The sequence below is a fragment of the Chenopodium album genome, chromosome 1, assembly GCF_948465745.1.
Source record: "Chenopodium album chromosome 1, dcCheAlbu1.1, whole genome shotgun sequence".
NCBI lineage: Eukaryota > Viridiplantae > Streptophyta > Magnoliopsida > Caryophyllales > Amaranthaceae > Chenopodium > Chenopodium album.
The window spans coordinates 66,448,173-66,473,898 of NC_137834.1; the positions used below are offsets into that span (position 1 = coordinate 66,448,173).

The 25,726-nt window shown below is 32.9% G+C and overlaps 2 protein-coding genes across 2 annotated transcripts; one reads left to right on the forward strand and one right to left on the reverse strand.

The window, feature by feature from the left end:
• The first annotated feature begins 1,209 nt into the window (after positions 1–1,209).
• On the forward strand, positions 1,210–5,235 carry LOC145596885 (uncharacterized). Its single transcript, XM_081653095.1, has 5 exons — positions 1,210–1,446; positions 1,615–1,706; positions 2,226–2,342; positions 3,337–3,433; positions 4,414–5,235. Coding segments are annotated over exons 1-5 (657 nt in total). The 5' UTR covers positions 1,210–1,444; the 3' UTR covers positions 4,763–5,235.
• Positions 5,236–12,392: 7,157 nt separating this feature from the next.
• Positions 12,393–25,422, reverse strand: LOC145596951 (uncharacterized). Its single transcript, XM_081653167.1, has 6 exons — positions 25,040–25,422; positions 23,550–23,682; positions 23,352–23,455; positions 22,264–22,435; positions 22,004–22,144; positions 12,393–13,054 (listed from the first exon to the last, which is right to left on the reverse strand). The coding sequence occupies exons 1-6, from the start codon at positions 25,087–25,089 to the stop codon at positions 12,662–12,664; spliced, it is 993 nt and encodes a 330-aa protein (XP_081509293.1). The 5' UTR covers positions 25,090–25,422; the 3' UTR covers positions 12,393–12,661.
• Positions 25,423–25,726: the final 304 nt, after the last annotated feature.

Consider the following 25,726-nt stretch of genomic DNA (forward strand, 5'->3'; position numbering starts at 1 on the left):
CAAAAAAGCGCAATGATACCAAATGAACTAAGCTAGTCTATACTATATATTAAAAGACATTTATAAAATTGTGTATGTGCCACGTGTTTCTTTTCTTACACCTGTAAGGCGCCACATAACATCATCATTCAACAGCCAGATTTGAACCCATAACCTCATTGAATGGAAACCAAATGCATTACCATCTTAGCTAGAATTAATTCATGTTTTATTAATCCAAATTATATATATAAATACATACATGTATTAGAATGTAGAATAAAAACCAAAAAAATCCAAAATAAATTATTAATGTCAATGTATTCTAATTTACCCATGTTAAATAAATTAATAAGTCTTTTAAAGCTTCTAATATAAAAATAAAATTATACAAATTATCAATCAGGGCAAAGCCCGGGTCACACACTAGTTTTTGCATTAATTATTGATTCAACATTGTGTTGTTCTTTAGGGAGTTTAGTCCAATGTGTTTATATATAATATATATATATATATATATATATATATATATATATATATATATATATATATATATATATATATATATATAATGTTTGTCCTTAGCCTCCCCCATTCATTTTTTTTTCAATATAATCATCATATATTTCTAAATTCTATGTACGTTGTATTGTTATATTACACAATCGTAACAATATCAACTCCTTCCTCTTTTCCTAAATTACATTCCTCTTTCTAGCATTTATTCCTCACATAATAGAGAGAAAGAGGAATGTAATTTATGGACGGAGGGAGTAGCTAATAAGCTCATCTACAACAAGGCCATTAATAATCACCAACAAAAACATCAACTATCATTTTCATCATTACCATAAGTCAATAATTAAACTCTTGAAAAAACCCCTTATAATATTCAAACACCAATCTCTAGACAATTACAAACATCCTTTTCATTAACACATACTCAACTTACATAACTCTATGTGTTAAATTAATGTTAAACAACCATCCATTTAAAAAAAAAAAAAAAAAAAAAAAAAAAAAAAAAAAAAAAAAAAAAAGAAATATTATGAAATAATAGAAGCAGTACTATAACATAGAATTAGGCCATAGACCTAGACACACTAGGGTAAGGCCTTGTCACTCTCATTCCCTTCCTAATGGACCCTAACCCAAATGACACTTATTTAAAACACACCCTTTTACTTCTTCTCCCCTTCATTTCCCCTTTTTAAAGTCACGAGACCCACCCTTTATGTCTCTTCTTGCCATCAATATTATGTGAGTGAGAAAATGAGTATTCAGCTGACTGCCAGAGTGAACTGAAAGAAATTTTACAAAATCTTTCAATTATTTTTTTAATTTTTTCTTCTTCATTCACTACCTTCAAACTACAACTACAAGTTAGTTTCAAACTCCAAGTTTATTAGTCACTCAATTCACTCTTAGCTTCTTTCTTCGTTTACTACTACTACTGTTCCCATCCATGTACGCGTACTTTTCTTTTCTTATCTTTATTATTATCGTACGTTTTGATTACTTGTATACAACGAGTGTACTGTATACAGCCAATCAATAGTATTCATCCCGTTCGAGTTAATTAAATTATAATTTTGGTTGTCTAATTTGTGTGTTTTTTATGGTGGGGGGGTGTAGGAGGCCAGAGGGGAGCCCATTGGACCTAAATTATTTGCCGGAGGATTTCACTAGAGATGGCAAACAATTGTATGAAGACACTTCTACTTCTGGTAATTTCAATTATTTCCCTCCTAACCCTTCCCCACTTTTATGCTATGTCATTTATTTATTTTATTTTTTTTTTTTTGAAACCTTTTTCATTTACATATGGATGACATAGCATTGATTTCACACTATACTTATATTAGTTATCCAAAAAAAAAAAGAGCTTTAATTAATACACATGAGAATTTCTTAAAAATGAAAGAGAAAAAACTCATTTTACTATTTTAGTGAAAATATGAGCTTGGGTAAGTAAAAGATGAATATACTATTCTTAATTAAAAATTTCCACATTTTTTGTATAAATTTTGTTTGCATATTACAAGAATTAGGGTTTAGGTTTTGCTTTTGTTGTGTGTGTGTAAATTTTGTGTCATTACTCATTACATTTTTTATTTTTTTTTTTGACAAGCATTACATTTTATTATTGTAAAACATTTGATATGTTTATAATGATTTTCCAAAAGTGGATTAATTTGATTTGGGTGTTTTGTAATTTATTTCTAATTATTTTAAAAATGTTGCAGGGCATAAGAAAAAGAAGAACAAAGATGAAAGTGGGAAGGTGTATGAGTGTAGGTTTTGCTCCCTCAAGTTCTGCAAATCTCAAGCCCTTGGTGGTCACATGAACCGCCACCGCCAAGGCATGTTCCTTCTCCCTCGCTCTAATATTTCTTCCACTAAAATTAATTTTCCTAACTAATTATGTGTTTTAATTTCCTATTAACTTTTTGTACCAAAGGTAAAATCTTCTTTTTGAAATAATAACCCCTAGGTTATAGTTTTTCATTCATGCTAAATTGCTAATACAATAATCCGTGGCTATTACGCCCCCCACTCGGCAATAATGTTGATGCCGAACCATAATTAATTAATATAAAATCATTTTTATTTTAAGTTTACAAATTGAGTAGTATTTATAACAACAACAAAAAATAGCAATTCTTTTTATTTCTATGTTTTTTTGGGGTTTAAAGAATCAGAATGACGGGAGATGAGAATTAATCCCAAGATAACCTGAGATCAGGGGAAGAGCACTAATCATTTGAGTCATCCCTCACCTTTTTTTTTTTTTTTTTTTTTTCTATCTTTAATTTTATTGTTTTTCTTATTTGGACAGTGAAATAGAAAGTCTTTATAGACAGAATTAGTAAATAAAAACTAGTCGTAATAGAGAGCGTTGATTTCATTGATACACCACGAATCCCTAGAATAAGAGGCGTTGATCTGATTGACAATTGATTAAATGAATTAAAAAAACAATAAGATAGAAAGATACTCCTACATAGTGGTAGATATTAGGGTAAGCCGGCGATGAGCAGATTCTAGAGTAGTCCAGAATCAGAAGAAGGCAGAGAGAGGCGTAGTCATATCAAAAACTTTCCCTTCTTGTAAACCTCTGAAATTCTAGCACACTTACTAGTAATAACAACAACTACTGTTTTTCTTACACTTTTTATGCTTGTCTCCTTTGATTTGATTGATCTTTCTTTTTTTTTTAACATTTATTACTATTATAAATTATTTATTTATGTCTTATTACAAGTATTAATTAAATAATTATTAGGCTTTATATGATAGATAGGTACTCTAATAATCTAAAGTAGCTGCTAATAATGTTGGTGTTGTTGGGTGCAGAGAGAGAGACAGAAACGCTAAACAAGGCTCGGCAACTGGTGTATAGCTCTGATAACGCTCCCCTTCCGGTTCCTCACCATCCTCACACCCACTTAGGGTAATTTTTTCCTTTTTTTCTATTTCCAACATCACTTAATATTACTATATTCGATTGTCAAAAGAGATATTGATAGTAAATGCAATAGAAAGTTTGATAAAAATGAAATGAGTATTTATCTTTGGATAAAATGTTACGAAGAAGCATACACATATACGAGGTGATATTATATATAGTCGAAATATTTGAAAATTTTACTTTCTCTGTTTTTTTATAGTTGCAACATTACTTCTCTTTTCACGCTTTTCCATGCATGACTTCAATCACTAATAGCTTTAATTACTAAAGCGTAAAAATTATAAACATTTGATATTAAAATAATATAAATCGAAACGAATCTTACAAGATTACATATGACTATATTTTTGCTTACGTATAAATCATCAAAGCTAGTCAAATGAACCACGTAAAATAGTGTAAAAGTCAAACTGATGCAACTATAAATAAACTGAGGAAATATATGGTAAATTTTATAATAATCAATGGCTATATTAATGACATGTTTGAAGATTATTTATGTTACATGTATAAAGTAATATTTACTATGGAGTACAAAGCAATTTGTGATGATTTAATAATATAATATACGTAGTATATACTAAAGTATACAGCTAGTATTTATATGCTTGTATTCTTTACAGCACTAAGGTAACATATTTTATTAATCTGTTGTATCTTTATAACAATATTATTAAGCATTAATTTTCTCTTAGTTCTTAATTAGAAGTTGATGTAACATTATATACTACATATATTTTCTCAATCATGCAAGCTAACTTCAGGGGTTTGTTTCAAATATAACATTATATGATTTTATCTAACAAAATCAAGACCGACCAAAAATAGACACAAAATCTAAGCCAATTGGTACGGAGTAATATTCTACATGTCATCTAGTGACACAAATGTAACCTGGCATTTCTTAACAAAATTAAACTTACAATGATTAATTTTAGTTATATGTTCACTTTTTTGAATAGGTCTTATGTGTCACCAAGTGCAATGTATCACCAACCACCACCACCTCCACCACAACAAGTCTACCCAACAAGACCAATAATGTTCTCCGGTGGCGCGTCATCGACAATGCTACAACCACCACAACAATACCATCACCATCAGCAACAACCATGCTTGTACACCACAACGCCACCGCCACGTATACTTCCATCAGGGGACTATTACATGGCACACGGTCATGCACTCACCGGATCATCCCCTACAAACTACACTTGCATCGGAGCACCAGTAAGCATACCAGGGTTCACCGGACCACCAGGCGGGCGCGACGGTCTAGACCAAGAAGATGGATTAACAAGTCCATATTAATTAAAAATTAACCATGCATTTTAATATAACCCTCTTTATTAAGATTAGTGAGGGCCATGCAAAAAAAAAAAAAAAAAAAAAAGGGTTTGATAAATGACAGCTTTTTTAATGATAAAAAAATATAAGGGTAGGTTTTGGAAGTATTGGAAAAAAGTAGGGTTGAGCTCACAAAGAGTTGCAGTGTCTCTCTTTCAGAAGAGGAGCAGTAAACAGAAGGAGGGCAGAGGAGAGAGAATAAGGGATAGTTTGTTTGGTAGGGATTTGGAGGTTTATGGAAAGGAGGGAATTGAACTCAACTGGAACAAAACATAAAGAAACTAGAGTTTGTGTTATTGCAGGTAAACAACCAGTTGGATATGAACTGAATGTTTCCTATTCTAACTCCTCTTCTTCCTTTCTTGTTACCTACTGTTTCTCTTATTATACTTTTTTTTTTTCACTCTCTCATTTTTTATTATTTTTTTTGTTTTGCATGGCTATTTTAGGAGATAATTATTGCTCTATTTTTTGCTTTATTCACCACAAGTATTGCTAAAGTGTGTGATTCAATCCCATTTGCATCATTATGGATTATCCTCTAATTGATTTCGGAGTTTCACATTCGTTTTCAAATCCTAGGTAGGGAGCCAAAATGAATTAATGAATGAATGTAACAAGGTAACCAAACTTTCGTCTACGGAAACATTTTTTAAACTATTCACACACTCTTATTTAAATTACATTTTTCTCACAAAAAATAAAAAAAATAAAAAAAAAAAATACTGATATTTGCCTAGGAAAGAATATCCTGAAGTATTGTTGGGTCTTGTTAAATTCATGTCTACAAATATATACCTTTAATATAGAGTTTAATGTTTTATAAACTTTTAATATATGAGTTTAATACATACCTTTAATCTTTAGATATTTAAGTTTATTAAGCATTAAAATGTACGTACGTTTCTCCTTAATGTTGCAATATTAAAAAAACAAAGGAAGTACTTTTTCTTCTAATTTTGCTAATAAAAGTTAAAACAATTTGAAAAAACACACACACCTTAACTAAGCTTGCATTGATCAAGTGATTACATTAAATAAATAGTGTGGTTGATTAAGGACTCTAATTGATAAATTTGATGTACGTATATTAATAATACTACTCCCTCTATTCCTTTATTAGATGCCTACTTTTAGCATTTATATTTCACATTATAGAGAGAAGTAGGCATCTAATTAAGGGATGGAGAGAGTACGTATGATTTAAATGAAGTTCATCACATGGATCACATTTTTATTACGGAGTAAACTCTAAACAATTAAAAGTATTTTGACACGTTAAGATCAAATTAAATAAAACCAGAACCAATTTGAATATATAAATACGAGTACTTTTTTTTTTATTATTATTATTAGAAGAAAATATTTTATTAATTAAAGATATTTAAACGACTCTTACAAACAATTCCAAAAAAGTCTAAATCTCAATTATCTACGGAGTACTAGATCAGATTTGACATCAAGTATCCTTAAACAATTTTACTTATGTTTGGTCCACCAATTTGGATTTGTACATACACTAAGCTATTTGTCGAGATAAAACAATTAGAATTACGTGTCATTGATACGATTATAAAAATGTGTCATGCTCTTTCTTTAATCTAAAAAAACGTGTCAGGGTAAGAATTTAATCATCTACTCCATAGCTTCTAAACAAAACTCTTCAAAATATGTGCTACTTGGATCTTACTTTTATTTTTATTTTTTTTTCCTTAATTTTTGAAAAATATTTTTATAGATATGCCAAGGATGAAGGATCGGAAAGGTGCACACCAAACAGAAACCCTTCATGGTAATGCATTTTTAATCTAACATTCATTTACAAGCCTTGCATCACCCAAAAAAAAAAAAAAAAAAAAAAAAACTGATTTACAAGCTAGAGTATTTGAGAATAGGGAGAATGAGGATATTATGTAAGATCTCCACTTCTAAATTGATCATATAAGTGTTTGATCACACAATCTTAACGCTATGATATGATGAGATACTAATTACTACCTCCGTTAATTGTTATCTACAACTTTGGAATTTTTTATATATCTCACAAATAATATTCTAAAGTTAATAAATTAAAATATTATTATATTTAGGGTGTGTTTGATTTGGTTTAAAATGTTTTCAAGGGAAGTGATTTTTTCACCTTTTTTTATCCCTCATTTTTATTTATTATTTGGTTTGCATTGTGAAGAGCATTTTTATTTATTATTTGGTTTGCATTGTGAAGAGCGGGAAACAATTTTCTCAACTGAGGAAAATTAATCTCTTAATAATGAAAGGCTAATTCCCGTATAAAAGAAGGGAAACCACATTTTACTCCCTCCTCCTTACCTCCTTCTCATCCATCATCACCAATACACTCTTAACTTTTCTTGTAAGGAAACAAGGAAAACAAAACTTATTTGCATTTATTTTCAACACCTCTTTTAACTTTTCTTGTAAGGAACTATGGAAGCAAACAAATGAAAACTTATTCATTTGCAATTGTAAATAGTTTCCCATGAAACTATATTTTCCATGAAAAATCAACTTTCATCGAAAATGTTTTATTTTAAACCAAAGAGAGCCTTAATGAAACACAAGATTAAGATCGACTTTCCTATATGCTATTATTAGTATCTTCAGACTTTGCATGGTGTTGAATTACGTTTGTTTAATTTGTACCGGAGGAGTTGTACGTATGTTTGATTAGTAGAAGTGTAAAATTTAACAATAATCACAAACAACTCATATCGAAATAATTAATAGGGCTTTTTAACTTGCTAGTTCAATTTGAACCCGAGAACGAAGTTCGAGTACTAAATAACCATTGTTCAAACCGAACCTGACTAGAACCCGAGTCAAACCGAGCCATCGAGCCCTTCCATTTGAAATAGAGACAATCATATCAATAATGTGTGTGGTTGCTAGGCAACAATAAATGCAGATATCAGGTTACAAATTGTGAACTAAAAGTGATAGAAGTGTTTAGCACTGCTAAATATCTCTCAGGCAAATACATATATATAAATATGGACCACCCTATATAGAGGATCCAAATCCGAGAACGAGAAGTGATACCTGATGAGAAAATAAGAGATAATAATGATATCATGGCAATCATGTATCACTCTTTGTGGCATTATGTTGTTTGTATTATATTGTTTTATGTACTATATCATTACATTTGAAAACAACAACTAATTTGGTGCAAAATCCTATGCAGATCCCAAATATTATGTCTCACTTATCATCATCATCACTCTTGTTTAGGTCGGTCAAACCAATTATTTTTAGACAAATTTGTACTTAATAGATTATTAAATTTTAGCTGACTTTTACTTTCTAATTATTGATGAGTGGTTTTCATAGTAAATGCTAAAATAAATTACTGCTTATATGTGTTGGTATATACTTATGTGATAGAGTATATCAATCGATTCTAACTTTTGATTTAAGGCCTTGAAGTCCAAGAGCGATTATATACTCTATAAGTATGTAAGCTAATAATTTAATTCCTCGCACAACATTCATGGTAGATTGATTAAAGGTTTGTTTTCTATCTACTTCCACAGCTATTCTCCACTAACAATAAAACCACTATAAGAGTCGTCGTTTTACTTTAATTAACCTTTAAAATCAGTAGGAGTTTATTCAATAAATTTGCTACTGATGTTAGCGGTTTTACATCAACTATCACATGACACGTAAGGTTAGTAGTGATTTATTTATGCAAGAAAATTATTGATCAAAGCTGGAGCTCCAGGCCACTGCCTCAGCGATCATACGTACGTACGTAAACGCTAGACCACTTAGCTTAGCTTAGTGAAAATATTGATAAATTGATGCCATGAAGGGACTTGAAGAGCACGATCAAACTACCCTAAGGACTCCTTTTTCGCGTTCAAAGTGAATATCCATTTCTACATGTTTGGTGAATTAACGATTCATGAATCAAATGATCTCAACGAAAATGATGATCGAAAATATTATTTAAGACTTTAACTATATATAATATCATTATGTTTGTTTATGTGAGATATATATATACAATTTGTCAAAAGAGATATATATATGTACAAGTATGTCTCTAATATAATGTAAACCATAATTTAAGATGATTAAAATTTGAAGACGGGAACCATAGCATAAGTTAGATCAAGTGGATGAGGAAGAGTAAACCCCTGTCAAAACATGCATAATTGAAGATGCATGAAAGTGACTGTTCATCTCAAAAAGACCAATATTGGTTCAAAACTGCAGATCACGCGGTCTACTCTACTTGGATGATTGTACATTTGTACTCCTCATTATTATCAACTTCCATTGAAACACCCCAATTCAATTAACTTCACCCCCCTCTTTAATGTTTTTTTTTTCTCCCGACGTGGCTATTTTACATCCTTGACACACCAAATAAATATAATAACAAGCCGCAATTTTGTTATAATAGCTTTCACACTCTTTCTCATTACTAATTTAATAATTATCAAAACATTCAAAAGAACTTTATATTATACTCTGTATTAGTTTATCAAACATTTAGGGCATGTTCTCTTCAGCTTAATTTTAGTTAAATTTAGTTCAGTTTAGCTCAGTTCAGTTTCTATTTCCTTCTTTCATAAACAATTCAGTTCAGTTCAATTCAGTAAATGAGAATAGGCCTTAAGTTCTTTTTACTCATTACATGCATTGATTAGCTGACAATTATTTGTAATTTATCACATAATTTTACACAACTAGCTAAGACAACAAGCTAGTTAGATTACTTAAAACATCCCGTTATATCAATCAGTTACAAGCTAATTATCAATAGGTGCGATTTTACCATAGACCTAATCATTGTGTAAATGGTAGTAGTGCATGTTAGACATTGTTGTATCCAAAAAATAATTTTGTAACCCTTTTTTTTCCCCTCACAATTCTCTCTAATGTTCAATTTGTGTTTTCAAGCTAGCTATTCTAAATGTGTTACTTGGCATGCGCCTTTGGTTAAAACTCTGTATTGTATTAACTATCAAATGACTAATTCAACCAAAACTTAAATTTAATAGTTAGAGCTCATGATCAACTGTACATGTTATCATGCATCTTCACATTACACTATCTTTTGATTACTCAACCAAAATGTTAAGTTGATAGTTAGAGTAGTCCAAGACTGACTCTTTTTATATCATTATTAACATACGAAATTCCCCTACTATCCGCGCATCTCCCATTATTTCACATCATGATGAATTTCCTCCAATATAATCCTTCCCGCTCCATTGACACATCTTTTTCTTACATGGAACCCCACTCTCTCAAATGCACAAAAAGTACTTGTTTAAATGGTATTCAGAGCTTTAAGCTGAAGTTTTTATGTTTTTCATTAACAAGTGTTACATTTCATGAATCAGAAGTGGGTTTGGATAGTTGCATGACAATGATGTTGAAAATGGCGATTTTTATGTAAAAATACTTAAATTTGATGTTAGTCGTAAGTATAGGACGATATATAGATGAAGGTGAGGGTACACTATCACACCTGCATGTGTGCGTAATAAATTCTGAAAGCATGCGCAACCAACCATATACTATCACAAAAATCACTTACATATAAAATTAACGTATGAAATGTTTTTATATTTGCAGGGTTGAACAATTCATTGGTTTAAACAATAGTAGCCTGTTTAGGAAAGTAGGGTACATGTTATGTTTCTTTGGCACTTTTCCTTTTAGACTTATACTTGTCTCATCGACTTTTATTTCCCCTGAACTTATTCATAATACATCATTTTTTTGAATGCATGGTTAGTTGTTGATGCTAGCTCTATGTGTTTTTTGCTCAATTTTCGAGGTTTATGTATGTATGACTTATGTATTAGGTGGTCCATGCAATTTTATTTGGTAGTGTTCCTTAACGATGTTGAAGATCAAATAAAGTTCAAATTACAGTCATTGATGATTAGGGTGGTGTGGTTACTCTTACACGTATATACGCCTTTGAACATCAAAATATTGAATTATGATAGTGAATTCTACTTTGTATTCTCAAATATTCTACTCAAGTACTCATAGATATCGAATATATTTTAATTTACTTAATTAGTACAACTATTATCTTATTTTGATAGATTTTTTAACACGGTAAGTTCTATTGTATAGTGTAATTCGTATAAATAATACTTCGTATTAATCAATGGAAAACATTATAATATAGGAGTTTACACAAAATACATTAAATATAATAGCCACGTAGTTTTAAGAATATGATTATAGAACAGAGGATCTACTGACTAATTAATAAGAAGCCTCGTTTGTGCTCTTTTGGATTGATTTATGTATACAAATGATGCAGAATTTAGAAATTTAATTATAAAATTTATTCTTTGTTTTCACTTATAAATATCTTCTTTTTTTTTTTTTTTTTTTTTGACAAGAGTTATAAATATCTTAGTATGTACTTGTAATTCATTAGTATGAGGGTTTGTAATAATTAATTACTGCCTATTGTTTAAATAAATGAAATGTTTTTCTTGTGCATGTAATCAATGCAATTCTTTTTTTTTTTAATAATATTTTAATTATCAATAAGTAAAAACTACAACATTTGAATATTAATGAACTTATTAATTTAGGACAATTCTAACAAGTACTTACACCACTATATTTATTCTTAGGTCTAAATGAAAAACATTAGTCAAAGTAAATTAGATAAATAGTGCAAAAAGTGAAAAAATATTTCATTTATTTAATTATTTAAATGCGGAGAAAGTATTAAAATTAAGCAAATATCAGATATTCAGATTACATGGAAGCAAAAAAAAAAACATAGTATATAAATCCTAAGGTCTAAATTATCGACTTATCGTTGCTTGGTTTTGTAATAAAATGTATAATTTTATAGTATAAGGTTTTACTTTCACAATTATCTGGCCCAAATATATACATTTGTTGACTGATTCAAAAAGAGAACTATTCAAGTGGAGTTTAGTAGGTGTTTTCGTATTCATTTCTATTGATGAAAGATGTGATCACTTTCCCACCAAGTCATTGCTTAGGACCGTATCTTACTAATGTAAAGGTTATTTTACCTGAATTTTCCTTATTCTCTTACACTTTGTTTGGATAGGAAGAAATGGAAGGAAAAGAAGAGAAGAGAAATAGAGGGGGACAAAATCTCTTGTTTGGGTAAAAGATTGGGGGAAGGAAGGGGAAGGAGAGGGAGGGATCCATTTTCCCTTTCTCTATAATAACCATAATCTCTCCAAAATTTGAGAGATTTGGAGGGAAAATGGAGATCACCTCCCCCTCCCTTTCTTTTCCCTTCCCTTCCTCCATTTTCCCTCCCCTTCTTTTCCTTCCTTCTTTGCTATCCAAACAAAGCGTTAATCTCTTATCCTATTCGATCTACTCCGTATGTTATATCTTATATGGACTTATCCTAAACTTATCATATTTGAATATATTTATCATAATTTTTTTAATCTAAATTTTTGAAGATTAGTGGGAGAGAATAGAGCCTTGAAATAATATGAATTTTATTTTATCGAAAAAAAAAAAAAAAAAAAAAAAAAAAAGAATGAAATACATATGATCTTCTCTACATTGTCCTGCACTGAAGAAGCAAGCTCGCTGATACTAAACTATGAGAACTTTCAATTACAACTACAATTAACTGCACAACAAATTTCTCCTGTAAATCCAAGGAGTCAATATTCATGAACTACAGATTTGCAACTAAATACATTAGCGTTGAGCAACCATGCAAAAGAGAATAAATCAGACAGCAACCTTCACACCAGAAAAGACAGACCATTCACATGTGCAGCTCTAGAGAGTGGCTCGCTAGTTGCAACAAGACACAAAAATACAATAGAGCTCGATATAAATATATACACTCATTCAAGATTTCCCTTCTTCTACCCTCAATGATCCAAAATTAACATTCACCAATTGTGCAGCTGCTCTGGCAGCAGCTGAAGCACGATCTGCTGAGGTAATGGCTACTCTGGCTTTCTCAAAGATGTCAGAAGAATTTAATCCTGTATCCTTATTACTGTCACTAACAGAACTTTCCCCTGTGCTATTTTGGTTTGATGCTTTTGTCCCGTTGGAGTTCAATACAACCCGGTTGCCATTATGACTAGACGTTTGGGGAGCTCGTATACTTGGTTTGTCAGTTGAAACTGGAGGCGTAACAGGCTGTGCTACATTAGAAGGCGAAGAATTACGATGCAGCGCTTGGATAGGAGGTGCAGAAAGTGAAGGATCTACAGGTATTGTCCTCCGACCATCCTGTAAAAGTTGAAGAAAACTGTGAAGTTAGATAGAAATAAAAAATCATAACAGAAAGTTTACTTAAAAAGGTAATGAGTGCGTTCAACTTTGGACAACCGATAGAAAATAAGTGTGCAAGATAATACAGGACAAAAAGATTGCCATATAGTACTTATTAGTGTTCACACAACTAGCATATCATGTTGGTTGCTGGTTCAGTGATTACAAGTGCATAGACAAAGGAGAGAACTTGACAATCCAAACTTGCTCCATTTTTTTTGTCAACCCCCCACCCCCACCCCCCAAAACTATTTTATTTGGGGAAGTGGGGAAGAGGGTGGCCGACAAACAGAAGAAAAGGGTCAGAGGGCAAAGGATACTCCACCTACAGGTGATGCTGCTCTAATCACCAACTCACCTCCCTAAGCGCCTCATTAACAAATGTTATTTGTAAGAAAGTATCAGATCATAAAAGAGACCATACTTTTTCCTTTACAGTATGAGAAGCATATAATTGATGGATGGGTCTTTCATAGCACCATCAAGGCGTCAATGCTTCTGTACCATCATTATGACAATATCCACAAATTCAAAACAGTTGGACAAGAAAAATAATACAGGAGGCTGTTCTTTTTGTTGTTTGCATTGACAATGGCCACAACAAGTTCATTGCCTAAAAAAACACAGAGAGTATATTCCAAAAAAGCTGAATGCTATAAGGAGAAGATGAAATATTCGAGTCATTCCATAATAACTTGATTTCCTTGCATTTAAATGTTCAGTATTGTTGATTCTTACAACAAACTGAACAAAGTAACCGAAGCAATAAAGAGCTCATGGATTTGACTCTCTTCTCTTAAAGTCTCATCACCTTCATGCTCTGAAGCACCTTTATAGGGGAATAAGGTTTCCTTGGGAGTTTGATGATGGGAAGAAGGGAGCATTTCTCCGGAAGATGAAGTAAGAATGGGAGTAAATGGAGCTTTCTTAAACCATGTTTGTGTTTGTATATTTTCAAGGAGATCCTAGATGAAGAATAAGATGCAGGTCATAAGCACCCCGACTACTAGTTATAAGCACCCCAACTACTGGTTATAAGAATAAGCCGCACTTCCAGACAACAATAGCCAACATTAGCCTGTTAGGAACCGCTGTACAAGAGGTTCAGTTTCCGGATTGCAACAAGTTCCGGAGCACCCTATATAAAAGTATCACTTAAACCTAAATCTTTCATCAATTTAAGCCCAATTTTTAAAACTAGTAAATAAAAATAATGGTCATACAAAAAAAGTACTAAACTTGCTAAACAAATATATTTGGTTGGTAGCATTTGCAAGTTGTAAGAGTTGTAAATTTATGACCCTCCAATTTTTTTTGAAATAATTTTGCAAAAAAGTACGAAAATATTAACAAATAGGGTACCATAAATCGGAACCGAAACGTTCTCATTTTCTAGGTACCTGGTTAACAACATCCAGTTCCTGTTCTCATTTTGTGGAACCTACTGCAACAAGTTTCGATTCCAGTTCCAGAAATTGTAGCAGGGTATCCTGCTATGCTCACCCTTAGTAAATAAGAGAGCAGGAACTAATTATTAGTGCTCTTGCAACTGATTCTTATGGGCATAATGATGGGGAAAACTGCAAAAGTTCATTGTGTTAGGTCATCAGAGGGAAGATGGAGGTTGAATTATTGATCATTGAGTTTCAAGGATGTGGCTCTTGTAGAATGAAAGAGTATGCAGTGTTTGTGGTCATAATCAAAGAGCAATTCTATAAAGGCAAACACAAGAGATGATGAGAAATCACGTGCACTGGGGATCATCACGAGAGGCGATTATCATAGGGGTATGTAAAGCTGCACTTGGTATGTCAAGTGACACATGCGTGTCACATGCAAGCGATGCAGCAAAATTATACTGCAAAATTATACAAGAGGAAGCATGTAAAAGTAAGATTTGGAGTGTGTAGACATAAGAGAGGCCTTGTCAAGATGGATGGATTGTTTTGTGAAACATTGTACAAGGACAATAAAAAAAAAATTATAAAAGGTTGTACAAAATGTGCGAAAAGGAGGAAAATGTGAAAATGGTATTTGCCATCTTTCTATTTTGAAAGCAGCAAAGGTAACATTTGTGAATAAAACAATGCACATAATTGGTTTGGAAAAACTGCCTAGAATAATCTGACTTTTGCCTCATAAACCAAAAATAATCCCACCTTTCGATTATTTTTTAATTATCTGACCTTTAATGTCAATCAGCTCAAAATGGTCTCAACCGAAACAAATTACTTGACACGTGGCGGCCTATGATTGGTAAAAAAAAATTTAAAAAGTTAAATTTTTTAAAGAAAATAAAAATAAAAAATTAATATTTACAAAACCACCCCACCGGCTGCCAAGCCACCAACAAGTTACCTCGCCGCGGCTCCGGCCACCAAGACCCCCAATACCAGAGGTGATGCCACGACCGACCCTCTTCCCTTCCCTATGCCCCAATTTTGGCCGCCATCCCCTTCCCACACCTCAATTTTGGCCCCTCTCCCCTTCCCACACCTTGATTTCGGTTGATTTAGCGGCGACGAAATGGGTAAAAGGACTTGGGTTTGGTTGCAGTGGGGCTGGTGGTTCTAGGCCTCGTCTGGGCCGATGGTAAGGGCGAGGAGGTGGCCGGGGTCTAGTTTTAATTTTTAGTTTTTTTTTTTTTTTAGAAAAAATTAAAAATAGTTAATTACTGTTAATTTCTAATCATCATTTCTTAAAACAAAATTAAAATTAAAACTTTTTTTTTAACTAATCATGTGGTGACACCGTGACACGTGTAAATTAAACATAATAATAATAATATAAAAAAATGTTCCTACTTAAACGGTTACTGATCACTTGAGACCATTGAAAGCGGATTAACCTTAAAAAAAATGAAAAGTGGGATTATTTTGGGCGGATGAGGCAAAGTTCAGATTATCGGGCAATTTTTCCAATTGGTTTTAGATTAGGGGTAAATATTAATTGTTCCTTATTTAGCATGTAATTAATTATATAAATGCCTTACAATAAAATTTGCAATCAATTCATAAATTCACATTAATGGTTGGATATAATTTAAGAAAAATTTGTTCTAACATAATATATTTATTTCTTTTATAGTATTTGTACGTTTAACTCCAAAATATTATATTATTTGTGAGGTATCAATACATATTATCTAGTAGAAGTCGCATTTCTGTTGCGAGCTCTAATAATTTGTTTAGAGTTCTCGCAATGGAAATATGGCTTCTACTTGTAATAGATAATATGAAAACAATACCTTACAAATAATAATATTTTGGGATTAACAAACAACCACTATAAAGAAAATAATAAATGTAAGAAAGTAAACTTTCTTAAACAAAACCGTATGACGTGAATAATGTTTGAGTTATTTATCTACATTACAACCTAAGCATTATATAAAATAACAAGAATGACTAACTATTTCATAAAATAAACAACGTAACATGTTTACAAAATATACTCGTTCCATTTTGATATCATACCCATTTTCCTCTCCTACAAAATCTCTCTCAATTTTTAGAGAAACAAATTATATGGTCTATTATAGCCATATAGTCATATGCTCCCATAATTCTCCACCTCGTTCATAATAATTTGAAAAACATTCAAATTTTGGACGAACGAATTTTAGATATTCGTATCCGGTTGCACCATTTTGATAACACAAACTATTAAGTGCGTCCACCCGCACCCAACAGTTCGTGCGGCAGTGCGGCACAACTCTCCTCCTTTCTCTTTCTCTCTCCTTCTCTTTCTATCTCCTCTACTCCTTTTTTTCAGATCAAAATCGAAATCAAAATCAGAAATTCATATCAATTGAATAAAACATTCCTAAATAATCCAAAGGGGTATTTGTTTCGAAATTTTCTATTGAACCGAAAGGGGGGCATAAAGGGGAAGGAGGCGGCGGCGGCGGAGGAAAGAATTGCGATCCCTGGTGGTGTAGTAGGAGGCGGCGACGACGGATCCCTGGTGGTGGCGTTCGTCGTTTGGTTTGCGTGGTTAGGGTAGGTGCGAATCGTGCTTGGTTTGCGTGGTAGGGGTGCGAATCGCGGCTGGGCTCCGGCGTGGCTGCGACTAGGCTTCGGCGTGCGGCTGCAGCAAGAAGGAGAGATAGTGTATGTGGTAGTGGTTTTGTTGGTGATTAGAACATATCAGCCATTGGATATGTTACGTGAATTTGTGAATTTGTTATTCGCCAATTGATGTTTGATATAAGTCAATTGATGTTTGATATAAGTCAATATTATGGACATACCAGGCATTAATAAAAACATATCATTAAAAAAAAGAATCTATCGGTCAACAAAAGATACATATCAGCCAACAAGAGTAATATATCAGCCAACAAAAGGTACTTATCAGCTAAGAGACGGAACATATCAGCCAACAAAATATACATATCAGCCAACAAGAGGATGAAATCAACCAACAAAAGGTACATATAAGTCAACAAAAGGAGTATATCAGCTAACAAATGAAGCATATTAGCCAACAAAAGCATAAAATCAGCAAACAAAAGCAACAGGTAAGTCAACAAAATAAACATATAAGCCAGCAAAATAAACATATAAGCCAACAAAATGAAACATATAAGGCGACAATTAAAATATAGATATCAACCAACAAAATAAATATATAAGCCAATAAAAGAAACATATAAGCCAAATAATGTATGATATCTAGCAACAAAAGGAACCTATCAAAAAAAATTTTAAAAAATATATCAGCCAACAAATGGAATATATTAGCTAATACAAAAATCATATCAGCCAACAAATGAAACATATAAATCAACACATAAAACGTATCAGGCAACAAGTAAAACATATCAGCCAAGCCAAGACAAGCCCAGCCGCACGGAAATTTGCAAACGGATGTCCGTACGCAATAGCTTCTCTTTTGATAATGACTGCCTACGTACCCTGCCTACGTACCCTTGGCCTAAATCAAATCAATCGTAGTTCCACTTATTTTACTACGTTAATACCTAAGATGAGACAGACTTGCTTCCTCATACAACTTTTGTTAACATGTGTGGGGTTCTCATTTGTATGCACTTTCAGAGGTGAAATACTTCCTTTCTCTATAAAATTTCGTACAAAATGATACCTTACATCTACATATTTGGTACAAGCATAATGAACCTAGTTCTTTGTCAAGTGAAAAGCCCTTTGGCTATGACAATTTAGATTCACACTATCTTGTTTCAACCCCAAATCATCTATAAGTCCCCACAATCATAACGCTACCTTAACTCCTTCTGCCATAGCCATATACTCGGCTTTTTTCGTAAATAGAGCCACTATAGCCCGTGACATTGATCGCAACTAACTAGAGCACTATTTATTTTACACGTAACTAGTAGTACATCTTCTATATAAATCACCAGCATAGTACAAGTCAACAAAGCCGCTTATTTGACATGTATCTCCGCTAAAGCATAAACATGTATCAAACTATCAATTATACCTTTTATGTACTGTAAAATCCATTTTCAACGCTTTCCAATGTGCTTTACCTAGATTCGCCATGAACATACTGATAACACTCACTGCTTGTGGGTGGACGTGTACACACCACATCGTACATTACAACTACCAACAACAACAGCAGAAGGTACATTATCCATGTATGCCTTATCTTTCGCTATAGTGGGAGATTGTTTACTAGAGAGCCTAAAATGTGGAGCCAATGATTTCACCTCTGACGTAGCACCTTTCACCCCAAACCTTCTAATAACCCACTCAATGTAGCCTTTTTAGTTCAAGATTAATTTTCGGTTTGATCTCTCTCTTCTAATCTCCATACCTAGTATTTTCATTACAACGCCGAAGTCTTTAGTTTCGAATTCTTCACCAAGTTGACTCTTTAACCTATTTATCTCCACCTTGCTCTTAGAAGCAATAAGCATTTCGTCCACATACAATAAAAGATAGATATAATCACCTCCATAAAGTTTGTGAATGTATACACAACAAATCATACTTCTAATCCTTGTTTTGACATACCATAATCAAATCACTTGTACCGGGGAGATTGCTTCAATCCATAAAGTGATTTCCTCAAGCGACAAACCTGAGTCTCTTTACCCTCAATCATAAATCCCTCATGTTTATACATATAGATTTCCTCGTCCAAATCATCATTTAAGAAGGTTGTCTTCACACCGAGTTATTCCACCAACTACCCAAACCCCCCCTCTTATCCCACCAGCACACCACCAGAGTCACCACCACGGCACCACCAATTACCCGACCACCCTCCTTATCCCACCAGCTCACCACCACCAACTATTCAAAATCCCACCAACACCTTCCCAACAACCCAAAACCAAATCAACCCTCCTCGAAATCACCTCACAACCACCTCGAAATCCACCATCACAAATTCCACCCCCATCCAAAAAAAAAAAACCCTAAAAAATAAACTAATATTAAAAATGCAAATTATTACCTTTTTCTCATCATCTATTAGGGCTTTAGTTGGTCGAATTTGACCATGAAAATTATAGATCTACAATTTTCATGTTTTAAGCTTTAATGGTAGTGATGAAACAAAAGAAAGGGAAGAGAAAAAAGGGATCATTGCTCGGCAAGGAGAAGGTCGGCAGAAGAATGAAAGAGAGCAAAATGGAGTTTTGTTGGGGTGGTTAATGGAGTTTCTCTCTCTTTCTTTGTCCATGGAAATGGAGTTTTGTTGGGGTGGTGATTGGAGTTTCTCTGTCTTTCTTTATCCATGACAGTGAAGAGAGAGAGAGGAGATTAGTGGTGGTTAAAGTGTGGTGGTGGTAAGAGAAGATTGGTGGTGACCAGAGAAGATGAAGAAAGTGAGACGAAATCTTGATGAGAAGTAAAATGATGATTCAATCAATCAAAACCTTAATCCCATTAGTGGGGTCGATACATGAACCAAATTTGATTATTCCGTATAGTCATCGACAAAAATCTTCCTTATCTATCCCTTACAATCCAATGCTTCATCCTCATGCAAATCCATATACTTCATATTATTCCTAATTACTTCCGACCATGTCATTTCGGTATTTCTCTCCCTCATTTAATCCCTCCATGGCCCCACTCTTCCACTCGTCGAACCGGTGCACCCTTGAGTCTCCGTCTTACATGTTCAAACCAACACAGGAGATTTTCCCTTAGTTAATAATTTAATAACTTGTAATTTAATGCTTTAATTGAATTTGGGAAAGATTAAGTAAAGGTATGTTGTTAATTTTATTTAAAAAATTTACTTAAAAAGGCTTGTAGCTTTCATATTTAGTATATGTTACAACTAAAAAAAACATAGGTAGTAAGAAAATATGCTTTTTTTCACAAAAGATGCATAAAGCTTTAGGTAGAAGAGAACAAATACCCAAGGATATGAAGGAAGAGTATTAGGAAGAATAACATCTTCAATAGTGTCCACAATCCTGGGATTTACAGGGAAATTGCTTAGAGTCCAATTTCCTAACGAAAACTCAAACAAATCGAATCTAAATAAATTTCATATTGTACACATGCAAGATGGAGGAAGGCATTGCAATTCGGAACATCACACCATACATGCCTAAATAGGAAATGCTTTATAACTTACCAAAGTTTAGATGGTGGCACTGTTTAATGGGAAACGATATGCTTGTAAGACAATAGGATTATTAGGTACCATCTAAGGGAAGATGCAAGATGGAACAATAATAATGTTGAAGGACGTAATAGACATTGCAAGAAAAATCATATTTATCAACTTATTAGAGAAAAATGGATGCAGAATAGTCTTACCAAACGGTGTTATAAAGATAGTGATGAAAAAGATTCATCACGGTAATCTTTATCCTCTTTTGGGGACACTATTACATGTGATTTAGCTGTTGGAATCGGTGGAAATAAAGACCAAACATAAAAGATATTGCACATGCACCTTTAGGTATATGCGAGAAAAGGTTTTATCTTTGCTTAGTGGTCATGGTTTGTTAAAGAACATGAAGAAGCCACAATATCACAAGGTGAAATTTTCTACAAGTAAGCACAAAAAAAGAGAAACATTTGTGTGTGTATCTGAATGTTGGGGTTAGGCAAAATTTGCTCCTAAGGGTAGTTCAAGATATTTTGTTACTTTTGTTAATTATTATAGGTGTTCTAGGATTTATTTTCTTAAACATAAGACCAAGATATTCATTACTTTTAAGCAATAGAGAGCAATGGTTGAGAGCACTACAAGTCAAAAGATAAAACTTATATAATTTTATAATAGTACAAAATACACCTAGGGAGCTTTCCAATAATTTTGTGATAAGAAAGGCATTTGTGAGACAATGAACAATCAGAAACACATCTCAATAAAATAGAGTGGCAAAAAGACTGAATCATACATTACTTGAGAAGGCCAGGTGTGTGTGCTCTAATTGAGTGGTGGGTACAGTCAATTGCTACAACTTGTAATATAGCGGATCAATCCCCACATTCTTATTTAGCGGATCAATCCCCATATTCTTATATAGATAGAGACGCGCCTTATTGATGTGGTCAAGGGAACATGCAAACGCACCTTAAAGCCTTTAGGTGCTAACTTATTATCATGTCAAGGATGGCAAGCTTGATAAAAGAGCCAAGAAAGCAATATTTATAGGGTATTAAAAAGGGTTCAAGGCTATTGTCACCTTTCTATTACAATTAGATCTGGTTTGGTGCACTAATTTAGCAACAAACAGTAACTCACGTAACCCTAAAGAGGGAGTTCCAAACAGAAACATCAGAAACAATAGCAAGTCCACTTTATCCAATGCCTAAGCCCAAGTCCCCTTTCAAAATACTATATATTTTCTCATAAAGTTGCATCATTTAGGCATAGATCCAATAGATGATAAGCAAGAAGTGCAATAAAGCTATAGTGCAGAAGAAAGGAAAGAAAACACACCAGGAGATCGTCATGTTTCTTCTGGAATTCTGCTTCAGTTTCTGAAGAGTCCCAGTTGACATTAAACTCTTTTGCAATTTCCTTCAGCAGCTTGAGTTTTAATTGTGCAGATGGAGCATTAACAGAAAGTTTCTCAATTATCTACAATGGAAAGGCCAAAAAATCCAAAGGTGAAACATAAGTTCTAGAACAGGAACATTGGAACATCTGCCACATAACTATCAAGAAAAACTGTATCGCAAAGACAAGAATTTCTCAACTGTACGGTTAACACTAGTATCAGGCCGGAGTTCAGAGACAGCTGAAATAAATTCCTTTCCATATTTTGAAGTGAACAAGTTTTTAACTTGCAGGAGGTCTGGCAAATCGGAGCACCTGGGAGCTGCAAATATTATGCTTGCTATAGCCTCCTGCAACTCTGAAGGACATTGCCTACAACCCATGTTTGCAATTATAAGTACTTCTAATACTCTTATAGGAAATAATTTATGCTACAAAAATCTTTCTTTCTATAAATGAGATAAGTTAATGTAAGGATCAGAAGCACATAAAAAGAAAATGTAGAGTTTTCTCAATGATGCTCTTCCAGGAATAAAAGATACACACGGATCTTCAATGATGTAATGTTAAATACCTCAGAAAAGAGGAGAACAAGGAATCTTTCTCTAAAGAAATGCGTTGAGACTGAGTGATTCAATTGATGATGAAGAAAGAAAATTCTTAATTCGAATTTCCACTTTAACGACACAAATAGGATTTATCAAATTCAATAGTGATTGTTTATCAAAGAATGACTGATTATCGACTGAATGAACAACCGAGAGCAATGTACTTACGACACTTAGTTGAAATTCATACATAGAAAGTATCTAATGAATTATGAGTTTGATAGATCTTGTTTAGAAGAAAGACAAGTACTCCTTCTCATTATTGGACAATCATTTATTAACAAACCTTGAATTTCTGGTTGGAACAACTCAGCCGATGTTTTCCAATGTCCTAAGGATCGGAATTTAACTTATTAAAGAAAGAACGACATAGGTAGGATGAGTGCTCTCCAATTTTTACTTCCCTAGAGTAGCCGATAGCACAAATGAGGCAGCGACGTGTTAGGGCTTAGGGGTGAGCAACAAAAGTTAGAAAGAGAAGGTCACGGCAAAAATAGTTGTTTATCATTATGATAGATATTAACTGCAAGTACAGTGATGTATAGTCAAAAATCCTTTGAGAACAGTCAAGAAACAATTGATAAGATAAAGCCTATTTTCATTTGTTAATCCAAAAACTATCCATCAAGCATAAAAAAATTAAAATAAAACAAATTGATGGGATAATTTAGGTGAATTACCTCTGACTTTCAAGAACGGGCACACGTGCAAGAACAAATTCACAGAACATTTCCAAAATCTCATATGCCTCCCATATGTTTTGTTCTCGTATAACATGCTCCACCTTAGGAAAGAAAGGATTTCATTGAGACTATTATATCTCAAATAGTTTGCATCAATCTAGGAAGAATAGGATACTACAAGCCAGGAGCAATTACCCGGATTCTGGCAATGGCATCTTGGCCAGTCAGCAAAAACTGGGCTATCTCCTTGCGCATCTGCTTGAGTTGGGCATCTCTTCTATTTTGCAGCAATTTGATACGAGAGATTGCCAAATTTAAGCATGTTTTGCTACAAAATAGATGTCAGCATAGTCATTGATCAAACATTTATAAAACTAAAGAACACTCAGTTAGAACAGTCAGTTAAACAAAGTGCAATTATACAATTATAAAGTCTATTATATTGACAGGATGGCAGAGAATATTTCCACAAATCCAAACACTTCCATTTTTAATGCATAGCACACCCCATGGGCACGCAATTTAAGGAAGATATTGGAGGGGGTAAACGGACATATTATTTTAAAACCACACTACCGATTAAAAAGGATCAGCTCATTAAGGTTTAAATTAGTTCAATTGATATGTCCATTTATCCTCTCAATTCTCTTCATTAAATTACGAGACCATGTGGTAAGTTGCAAGTGAAAAGAGGAAAGGAAATATTAATGAAAGCAACAAAAGGAGAGAAAATTAGTAATCTTGATATCATAACTAAATTCTACTTAGATCACTTTAAAATAACGTAATCTGGTTTTTTTATCCTAGTGTCTTCCTTGCTCTCTCCTTCACAAAAGCATTTTTCTGATATCTTTTTACTTCTCCTCTTTCATTATTTCTCCCATAACTCATTATAGTAAAAGCATCTTAGGAACTTCTCCCAATGAATGGAAATAACTGTTCTCCTAATAGTGTGACCAGAATTTGAACCAGCAATTTGCTACTCAAAGTGATGGTGGAAACAAAAGTCACTTCAGAAATCAGAGTCACCTTAACTGCACTTTCACCTTCTCCAATCAAGACACACAGCATCTATATATTTTCATAAGACATTGTTATCACATATTCACATACCATCACATCATAACAAAATATAGTCATTACGATTTCCATTCGCATAGAACCACTCTTTCTGAGGACCCTTATCTACGGTTTTTAAAGGGGTAATGAAACGTCGCCTTGTGCTAGAAATATTCGTCCATCAATACCCAATTGAAAGGCAAATGCCCACATTTCTCAATTGCAACTTCAGTGATCATACCAAAGAGCAACTCTACAAGTCATTAATATTAAAAATGTCCTCCTGAAAACAGTATGTCCATTTTCATAATAACCATTTACTTCATCAAAATATGATTATGTTATCAAACTGAAGATTACAAAACCGTGATCTTCCATGAATAACTGAATAAGTAATCTGTAATCCAATCTTCTAATTAGTAGCAACAGCAGTAACCACAGTACAGTTTAAGACAATTATACAGAAATCAATGAATTAATACCCGCAATGAACCAATTCAAATATCAAATTTTCAAGTAAACCCAAATCAAAAAGTTATTAAAAGACCAAAATTTTATAATCTACCAACAATTGAAACACAAAAGCATAATTTGGTGAATAAAAGAAGGGTGAATAATCAACTCACCACCTAGTGCCGAGAACACCCCGATTGAAGAGCTGATTCAAGACTGACATTGAATCAAAATCAGAAATAGTACAAACCCTTTGGAAATTTAGGAAAGTTTTGAATTTTGTTAAATTTATCTCAAAATTTGTGCGTCGATCAGTTGAGTTTCATTGAAGAGGTGACTAGCAATAATCACCAATTCAATGCCGAGGGATTGGCCGGAGTCGGAGTACCAACTCAATTTTCCAAGTTAATCTCCTAATTAACAAAAGAATTAAAGAGTAAAAGAGGGGTGTTTATTCCATTTTTGGTTTGGATTTTTGATTTAATTCAATCGAACCCAAAATCTATTCTATTAACTATTACAAAAACAGAAAATTACTGACATCATGCTCTCCTCAAATTGTATAAGTGTTGCTATCTGATAAAAAAAATTTCCTACTTAATGCACTTATGATGTCTTACATATTTTTGGTTTTTTTTTTTTTAGGAATTGGTTATTTTTAATCATTTTTATTTCAATCTTTGACTGTGTCAATAGATAAATCAATAATTTTTTGGTTGGAATAAATAAAATTGATATTGAGCTAAAATATTTTAGGTAACTACGACTTTTTTTTAAAAAAAAAAAATTTAAGGTTTTCCTGTTATTTATGTGTGTGTAAACTAAGGATTGTGCAAGCAACTTAGCTATGAAGTCATGTA